We start from the raw sequence: 10,678 nt of genomic DNA on the forward strand, positions 1-10,678 counted from the left end.
TTCCCTTTAAAAAAACCATCCGACTCACTCACTCACCGAGTCACACACACAGAACTTCACACTGCAACTCACTCCCATGGTCACCTCCAACTGCCAACCTTCGAAGTTCAACTTCGGAACTCTCTCTCCCCAATTCTCCCCCATTCGAAACCCTAGAAATGCTCAGCACCTCCCCAATCCATGTCTCCGTCGCCGCCAGTCCCCACGCAACTGCCTGGCCTTCTCCTCCGAGTGGAACCACTCCTCCGCGACTCGTTACTCGCCGAGCGAGGCGAAGAGGAAGCAGAGGTGCCGAGAAGAAGAAGGAGTAGCAGGCGAAGGGGAGGATCAGGAGAGAAAGGTGCATTGCGAAGTGGAGGTGGTTTCGTGGAGGGAACGCGGAATCAAGGCGGAGACTTTCGTCCACGCCGATGTCGAAACGGTTTGGAATTCGCTCACGGATTACGAGCGTCTTGCGGATTTCGTTCCCAATCTTGTCTCCAGGTAGTCATTATTCTCGATCATTCTTTTCATTTTCTAATTATGTCTCATTAGCTTGATTAAAAGTTTTTGTTTTTGAGTGATAATTTGATTAAAAGTTTAATACTTGACTAGTCTGAACCATATCAAATTAATATAATAGTGTGAATTTGTGACAGGATATACGTACTTTAGTAAGAAAAATAACGTTAAATAATTTGTAAAATGATTTTGGAACAACTCCGCACGATCACGACCGAGTAGCTGTTTCGAGTAAAACTATTTAAAAAAAAAGTCATTTTACTAATTTCACTCTTAGATAGTCATCTTAAACAATAAGTGTATGTTTAGTATATGGGTTCTGTTGTAGTGTAAACTCATAATTTTGATTCTGTTATTATATTTTTTTCTCATAAAAAATTTAAATTTCAAAAGTTAAAATCAAAATCACTGGTTCGAACAACGGTTTCAACCTATGTACCAACAGACCCCGATTTTTTGAAGAACTTAGTTGTAAACTAACTTTTCATTTGACTTCACATTTCTTCTGCTAGGTTCAGAAGTGTTACTCTTTTGGCTTCACTAATCAAGTATTTTTGTTGTATGCATAAAAGTTTCTACACTAGCTTTGCAATAAGATCGATTTAATTTTGTATTAGTATTTTAACAGATGCCATAATCTGTAAATGGAAATTGTTAACTATTTCATCATATATGTTTAAGGGTAGTATGTCTCTTTGGAAAATGGTTCTTTAGCTGACTGTTTCATGGTGTGTTTTATTCTGTTCTTAAATTGGCAGTGGGAGAATTCCATGCCCATATCCCGGCCGGATATGGTTGGAACAGAGAGGCTTCCAAAGGGCACTCTATTGGCATATTGAAGCTCGGGTTGTTTTGGACCTTCAAGAATTTATCCATTCTGTAATCATCTAAGTCCTCGAAGTTATTGCTTACCATTTGGTGAGCTTGCGGATAGAAAATAGGATCATTCCACCTATTACCCAAGTGGGTTTGATGGCATTTTTTTATTTTGTATGCGTCTCACTTGAAACTAAAGCTTGAAGGCATTATTTTTAGTTTTCTGAAACTACTTGCATTTTTCCATTTACTTTGTTCTTTGTCGTTTTAGAATATTTTGTTTTAATCTCTCGCAACTTTTGTTCACATCTGTTGTTTTCTTTTCAGGATTATGATCGTGAACTCCATTTCTCAATGGTTGATGGGGATTTCAAAAAGTTTGAAGGCAAATGGTCTGTAAAATGTGGGACGAGGTAAGATCTATTGGAGATATTAGATTAAATGAGATTTCTCGGTTCCTTGATTTCCTTGATTTCATTATAATTCCATGATTTTAGCTTTCGTGATTGTAGGTCTAGAATTGTATTGACTTTTGATTATTTCCTTTTGTAGCTTTATTTTACTTTTCTCTAATTGTTGTACAGTTGGCTATGTATAGCCTTATATTTCCCCTATACGAATAAGAAGAATTATTCCACCAAAACTTTGTCTTCTTCCTATTTCTCTTTAAAGTTTTTGTGAAGATCAGATTATTTTTTTTGAAATTCAATACCAATCTGAAAAGTTCTGGCTTTTGGCATACACTGGCTCTGGAGAATATCTCCTTTGGAGGATAACATTCTTAACTGTGTACAATATTTTTACAGTATTACTAACGCGCATATGATATGTATCTACTCTGTGTTCATCTGCATAGCTGTGTAGCACTCGCTTATTGAAATCATAGTGTTGTTTTATTCTCATCCTGATTGTTGCAGATCATCGTCGTCCATTTTATCATATGAAGTTAATGTGATACCAAGATTCAACTTTCCTGCCATCTTCTTGGAAAGAATTATTAGATCGGATCTTCCGGTTAATCTTCGAGCTTTAGCTTGTAGATCTGAAAGAAATTTCGATGGGAATCAGGAGATAGCCTTCACTCAAAATTCCTTGGATAGAACTTCCACGGCTGTTAGTAGGTCATTTCAAATAGATGGAGATGTTGCTTTGGATGGAAAGGATAATCTACCACCTACAGAGTTCAAAAATGGTTTTTCAGTCTCTAATTTTGGTCCCTTGACCCCGTCTATTGGTGAGTCAAATAGTAAATTGGGCATACTTGGAAAAGCTTGCAGTCTGGATCGGCATTGCATGGTGGATGAGGTTCACCTTCGAAGATTTGATGGTCTATTGGTAGGTTTCTGACCCCAAACTATTCTTATCTTCCCATATAATCTTCCATGGAATTTACTTTTATTTATTTCTGTTGGTAAATGATTTTTGCATGAAGGAAAATGGAGGTGTCCATCGATTCGTTGCGGCTAGCATAACAGTGAAAGCTTCAGTTCGTGAAGTATGGAACGTTTTGACTGATTATGAAAGTCTTCCTGAGTAAGTGATGTCCTTTTTTTTTTCAAAGAATTTTCTGACTATAACTCTACCCTTGAGCATGGATATGGAAGGGAAATTCTATGATCATTTGTAGCCTGATCTCCCCCCCCCCCTATTTTTATCTTGCTAAGTCATTTGTTCGTGTAACTAATTCTGCAGGATAGTTCCAAATTTAGCAATTTGTAGGATATTATCAAGAGAAAACAACAAAGTTCGCATTCTTCAGGTATTAACTATATGTTCTACAAATTTAAAATGCGATACCTTATTCTTTAATTATGGGGTTTCTATGTGCATGTGGTTCTGCTCGTGCTTCTCCACTGTAGTTGATAAATTGCCCAATTGCTTTGAAATGTAAGATCTCTACGTTTCCGTATTGTTGCTTTTAACTTTCTGATATTGAAATTATATGCAGGAAGGGTGCAAGGGCCTTCTCTACATGGTACTTCATGCGCGTGTTGTCCTAGACTTGTGTGAGCGTCATGAACAAGAGATCAGTTTTGAGCAGGTTGAAGGTGACTTTGACTCATTTGAAGGAAAATGGCTTCTTGAGCAGCTAGGGAGTCATCACACCCTGTTAAAATACACTGTTGAGTCAAAAATGCACAAGGATACATTCCTTTCTGAAGCTATTATGGAAGAGGTCGGTATATCTCATATTCTTGGTTAGACTTTCTTTTGTATGCTCCACATAATTCATGAGTTACCATTATTCATAGGTTATGCGTCACTTTTGGAGTAATTCACTGCAAAAATCACACGGACTCTTTAATAGTATTTTTCCGTGGAGCTGGACAATATAAATTTTATTTAGTCTTCCATATGCGAGGAATTTCTTAACCAATGAAATTTAATCTTAAAACTTGTTTTATTTTTGTGGTCAACCTATCTTTTAATGAAAAGTCATACTGTTTGTTTCTCGGGTAATTTTCCAAGCATCAAATTGCTTATACGATCTTGTGATGCTAGGTTATATATGAAGATCTTCCTTCAAATTTGTGTGCAATTCGAGACTATGTAGAGAAGAGGGAGGCAGATCACTCTTCAGTACAATGTGATCAGAGGATATATATGGAAGGAGAAATCACTTCATCTGATCTTGACAGTGATGAAGATTTCGATACAGCGGCCTATGAAATTTCTGATTCCGCTTGTCAAAGTTCATCAAGACAAAGGCCAAGGGTCCCAGGCCTGCAGAGGGATATAGAAATTCTAAAGTCTGAACTATTAAAGTTCATTTCAGAACATGGGCAGGAAGGATTCATGCCCATGCGTAAGCAACTTCGTTTACATGGAAGGGTTGATATTGAGAAGGCAATTACACGCATGGGTGGATTTAGAAGGATAGCATCATTAATGAACCTTTCCCTTGCTTATAAACATCGTAAACCAAAGGGTTACTGGGACAACCTTGAAAATTTGCAGGAAGAGGTACTACATAAAGCTTTGAGTTGTAGGTTTTTGGTAGTTAAACCCTACTTTTCATGCTGGTTTCACTTGGGTTTAAATCAAGACATGATGAGCACTACTTAACTGACTTAAAATGATACCCTTAGTCACACAAACATATTTAGTTCTTAAATTAGTGAATGAATGTAACGTCGCAAATTGTTCACGAGGTTGCGTAGCAAAAATGATAAAAGTTATAATTGTAAATATGGTTTTCCATATATGGGGTTTTATATACTTTCTAGATTCATTATACAGCAGAAATCTCCATTCCTTTTCGTCTTCGTTAAGTTGTTCCATTACATGTACATTACAGATAAGTCGATTTCAAAGGAGCTGGGGAATGGATCCATCATTTATGCCCAGTAGAAAGACATTTGAGCGTGCAGGTAGGTCAAAACACATACCTTTCCCCAGTTGAGATTTCATTGTTTTCCGTATATGTTTCCCTTTGCACTGATTATAAGTTCTCTTAGCTTAAGTTTAGATCCAAATGTTCATAAAATAAAAATTCTTTTGATTTATTTTTTGCTACTTCAATAAAATTTCTTTTGATTTGGACTATGACTGGAAAATTACATATTTTGGTGACTACAATGCTAATAGTTACTACAAATGGAACTTGCCTTGGTTGATTATTGCGATTGTATTCGTTCTTCTTTTTTTGGATAATTCTCATGGACCTCGGCGCAGGTCGCTACGACATTGCTCGCGCGCTGGAGAAATGGGGGGGTCTCCATGAAGTTTCTCGACTGCTGTCACTCAAGGTGAGGCATCCCAATAGGCAGCCAAACGTTGCAAGGGAGAAGAAAGCTGATAATGTATCACAAACTTCTGTAGAAGACCAAAACGAAACAGAAACGCCATCTAATCCCTATATATCTCAAGATACGCAAAAATGGCTCTCAAAACTAAAGCATTTGGATACTAATTGGGTTGAATAAAGAACGTCTTACTCACTTCTCTGTATATCTTTCAGCCATGTTATTCTCTCATACTAAATTCTTATAATGGTCCAATGTAGCTGATCAACGGCCAAAGGGGAAGGTGGGGAAATGATTAAATTCTTTGCAACCTTCCAATCTTGTGAAAGGATTAAAAATACTTGGAAGATAACTTGTAGTTATCGTATCATATTAACTATACATTCTATTGTTGTATAAAGTTAAATAACGGGTCAATAATATGGTACATGTAAATGTACATTTGATGATAAAAGAAACAAAATTAATGAGGTACCAATCATGGTTAAGGGAAAATTTTGTGCAAAGAGTACTAAAATTCTTTTAACGCAAATTTAAAAAATGAAAATAAAAAATAAGAGAGGAAATTGTTTGAGTAAAGGCACAGAAATATGGAACCCTCAACCATTAGGACTTTTATAAATTCAACATTAATTTAAATTACTTCAGAAAGCCTTTTTGCAAATTCCCTCAATTGCTCGTGGAAACGCTCTTTTGCATCTCGAAGTACATAATTCATCACTAATGCACGGTAATAGACCAGGAAAATGAATCCATGTGTTTGATTCTTCTGACACTAAAAACAAACAAATAACAAACTCAATTAATACTTCATTCATTAAAATAATAAACTTTGGATAATAACTTAAATTTAATTGGTAGTTTCGATGGCACTATCGTAATTTTCAAATCTCGGGATTCATATATTTTGGTTATAAAATCACTATTTTATGACACGGACACAAATGATTTGAAAACTTTATGTCAATATGAATGACAAATAACTAGGTGCTAAATACACTTTATTATATGTAAGAGCGTATGAAAAGTAATATAAGAGCAGCAAGTAATCTCCCAAAAATTAGACTTTAATATTTCTCATAACAACACATGGTAGCCTTATTTTCATATATCTTCATAAAAAAAAAAAAATACAGATATAAAATTAGGCAAAATGTGAAAACCTATAGCTTCAAAGAAGATGAAGAATATCAAGATGGATGCCAATAAACAAGGGGACTCATAAATATTAATTAGCATGCTTCTTAAGTGAGAATCTGAATCTTATAGGAATTAATTATATAGCATGTTAGAAATGCATATGTCACATCATTTAGAGGTAACATTAGCTCATGATAATTACTCCGAAAAATCACATAGTATTTTAGAGGTAACATTAGCTCATGATATAATATAAACATTGTAGGTGGGTGTAAAATTAACGATAGGTAAAATCTACGCTACCACATTCTAACTTTATGTTGTAATAACTTCTAATTTGGTCCTTTTAGTACATCGACACGTATTGCTTCATTTACAATCATCTACAACTCATATTCAAGAAAAGCATAACAAGGAAAGTGACTAGATTAAACCAAAAAAAATTAAAAAATTAAAATTTGCGTGAGATGGAAATGAATTTATAAAATCACATTTCACTCTTCTTGTCTTATTTAATGAAATATATATACACATAAATAAAGCACGAAATAATCTGTTAGCATTTGGGTTAGTTAAAAAATATTTTTGAAATTGCATTTTGTCGTGTTTTCTGTTCAGAAATTGAAATTTGGAATGAGTGATTGAAAACCGTATTCAGAAATCCTGTTTGATTCTCAGCAAAATACAGTAGTCAATATAAATACTAATGATATCTCTTATACATATTTGATGTGGGACTTTAGGCGCTACAACTGTGTTGAAACCGTACGTCTCTCCAAATATACAGCCAGCATATTAAGAAAAGAATCCCAAACTTGCAAAATAAAATAAAATAAAATAAAATATGAAATCCCTCCATTTGCGTGATTGCCATGCATGCTTCGCTCCATGAGGAAGATGAGTTCTGTTCATGATAAAATCCCCATATTGTAACATATACCGATAATTTCATTGTTTTAACGACTAAAAAATGCATATTTGTTAAGACTTTAAATAGCTCAATGCATTAATATTTTTCTGACTTCTTTCTTACAATGGACATAAGAAGTTGTTTATCGTTTAGTTATTACGTACTTAGGGTGTGCTCATTTGCACAACTCATGACGTACTTAGGGTGTGCTCATTTGCACAACTCAAGTCATGAGTTGTGTATGTTAGAGAAAAACTATTGTAATAAAAAAGTTGAATTTAAATTTATGTAAGAGAAAACACTGTAGCAATATGACTTGAGTTATGACTTGAATTGTGCAAATGAACATATCCTAAATCTCGAAGAAAGGTAATCCGAAGGTCCTCGAGACTTGAGAAATATCTCAGATTGCCTTTGCCGTTACAATAACAGTTTTAGTTCTTCGGCATCATCAGAGTACTAGAGACGTTGGGCTTGTTCTTTTGAGTGAAAAACTCAAAAAAAGGCAACTCGAGTTACAACTTTATTCGAGTTCATGTTCTTTTAAGTTTAAACTCGAGTTCAAGTTTCCTCTTCAACTCGAGTTCAGAAACTCGAACTCAAATTAATAAACAGTATTTTTCTATTCTTAAAAATGCTATAACTTTTTCGTTTTAATTCTGATTGAGATTATTTTTTTTCTATACGTTGACAACGAAAAAACGAATAAAACCTAACCCATATACCCTATTAAAATTTTTCATCAGCATTGAGTTTTTATTAAAATACTATATAAATACAAATTCAAGTTTTAACTCACTCAAACACAAACTCAAAAAGATTCTTATCTCAAATCATAACTCAAATGTATACAACCAAACACAAACTCAAGTTACAAGTTCAACTCAAGTTATAATTCAAATTCAACTCAAAAATTATACTCAAGTTAAACTCCAAAAGAACAAGCCCATTGTATCTTGAGCTTCCAGTTCTAGTTCTCCATTTCTGAATTGACTAAATGAATTACTGTAGGAAAAATAGAAAACATGCGCAGTAAAATTTTAAAATTTTTTCTAAAAGATCGTACTAACTCATATTGCCATATACAATAAATTATTCAACAATCTAAAATACCTTGAAAGAGACTTCCAAAGACGTAGGAGGATGTAACTGAGAAAGCTTCAACCAACTAGCATTCTTTACTATTCTCCAATTCTCGGATGGTGAAGTGTGAGGGCACTCGGTTTCTCAATGGTATTCACGCGGCTTGCTTCTCCTTCCAACCACTCATATCTCTAGAATTTGTTATAATTAGTGAGAGGTATAATAACAAATTTACTCACCTGAGAATTTGTGGTCTAAAAAAAATATAGGAGTCGTTTGGATCCTATTTATATTAGCACACTAGGTGGGATTTTAGGAAAAGATTTTATCTCTCCCCTATCTCCTCCTGTGGCCGAAAATTGCTAGGTTTTTTCTTGTGAAAAACCTGCCACCACATAGGATGTGATATCCAAAATTCTGTTTCAAATTTTGATCTCCTCTTATACTTGAAATTGACAATTTTTCCACCTAATTTAGGCTTAGAAAATTCAGCCACCACTAGGATTAGATTTTTCAAAAATTTAATTACACTTATCTTATGATTTATCTTCATGGATAATGTTCCATAAATCTAGTTTAAATTCAAAATAAAATCATGTCAACTTTATTTGAATCAAACAATTATGTAGTAATTATCCAAAATAAAATTAAATTAGGAGAAAATCTTCTCCACCTTATCCACAAGATAAACGCCACCTATTAGAGAATCAAGGATAAGATTTTTGTTTCAATTCAAATCCAAATAGGATAAAAAAATAATATTTATTTATCTAGATAAGAGTATTTAGATATTTAACTTAATCATTCAAATGATTAATCTATCCATATCTTCTAGAATTTAAATTGATCTTATATCAATTTAAATTTCACATCTTATCTTTCAAATAAATATTTATCCTATTAATTAAATCAAACAAAAATCCGGTTCTATTTTTAGCTTAGAAAAATGCCTACACCATAAGTGAGGTATCCCAAATTTGTCTCTTTACTAAGTACAAGGATTAAAGCCATAATGAATATCCCAATTGATAACCACCCATAAATGAATTACGCGGAGCTAGTAAAGGGACCGTTTTGACAAATATAATATAGGCTCCAATAATTCATGTAATCATTATTCTATACCAAATAATACAATTACATAATTATTAGTTTTTGAGTCATGCAACTATAAACCTAAAACTGCACTCTCAATTATATATCAAATTATGTAAGTCAGTAGATTACTTTGTCTAATGACCTTGTCATATATGCAATACCCTCATATGATATCCATGATTAACCTAGGTTAAAGTCCATTAATCCTTTTTTATCACGCTATCTTAAAGATCCATTATATATCTGATAAAAAAATAATTATTCACTATATGTGAATAACAAATCATTTGCCATGCAAATGATCCAAGGCCTTGTCCATTCCCAATCTAGTATAATGTCGTTAAGAGCATAACCTTTACTCTTCATAAGAGCTATGATTCCATATCTATAAGTAAACCCTTCATCGAATATAAATTGTGTACCCAATGAACCGGTCTATTAGCTTACTACTTTGAGACGCCTTAGCCTTTGGAACATCTAAGTACACAAGTTATATACATGAAGCTATTTACATATTCGGGATTAAGGTTATTGCATAATGAACATCAAAAGTGAATTAATCTATTCAAGCGGACTATAGAGATTAATCACACTTTAGTCCAAGTCCAATATGTCACCACCACTAGGCAACATATCTATGTCTCTATTCGGGAGTCAACTTGCTCTAGACAGTCAAGACAAACCATCTCCCTAATTGGCTTTAGACCACATAATAGTCTTAACATGAACTAAATGCTCACTCTAACCCCTTTGACTATAGACTATGGATTTAGACTATTTACTTTAGAATGTTGTCTATCTTGCATACAAAAAGAACCATTGCATGCAACATCCTAACAGTTTAACATCAAATAGTCAATGAGCCATATTTTTTTTTAATTACTTTAACATGTAAATAAATTGAGGACATATAGCAATATAATGAATAACCTCTTGTATATTATTAATCAGTTCAAAAATAAATAAAATACATAAAATATATTTTCTCTCCTTAGGGCATTCCTAACAATTACTAGATATATTGTTGATCTTATACTGTACTATCCATTGAAATGCAGCATTTCAAAAAATGTGAAGCTACTCGATATTAGGGGTGGCAATTCGTGTCACGTGTCGTGTTCGTGTCGTGTTTTGATTGTTTTTTAAAAATTTACAGTCAACACGAACACGACCCGTGACACGAAATTTTTTAAAAACCACGACACGAATACGACACGACCACTTTACGAGTTGACACAACACGATCTGAAAATGACCCGTGACACATAATTGACCCGTGAATCCAAAATTGATACGAAAATTGTATACTTTTATTTAGTTTTTTACATATTAGAAATAACTTAAAATTCATAACACACTAAATTACAATAACATCCATTGAAAT

The 10,678-nt window shown here is 33.7% G+C and overlaps 1 protein-coding gene across 1 annotated transcript; it reads left to right on the forward strand.

Moving 5' to 3' along the window:
* The first annotated feature begins 55 nt into the window (after positions 1–55).
* LOC21386464 lies at positions 56–5,409 on the forward strand. Its single transcript, XM_010092980.2, has 10 exons — positions 56–483; positions 1,260–1,380; positions 1,645–1,730; positions 2,235–2,652; positions 2,750–2,850; positions 3,010–3,076; positions 3,266–3,493; positions 3,820–4,281; positions 4,616–4,688; positions 4,993–5,409. The coding sequence occupies exons 1-10, from the start codon at positions 77–79 to the stop codon at positions 5,241–5,243; spliced, it is 2,214 nt and encodes a 737-aa protein (XP_010091282.1). The 5' UTR covers positions 56–76; the 3' UTR covers positions 5,244–5,409.
* The last annotated feature ends 5,269 nt before the right edge of the window (positions 5,410–10,678 follow it).

Source organism: Morus notabilis, unplaced genomic scaffold (assembly GCF_000414095.1).
Source record: "Morus notabilis unplaced genomic scaffold, ASM41409v2 Scaffold1602, whole genome shotgun sequence".
NCBI classification, from domain to species: domain Eukaryota; kingdom Viridiplantae; phylum Streptophyta; class Magnoliopsida; order Rosales; family Moraceae; genus Morus; species Morus notabilis.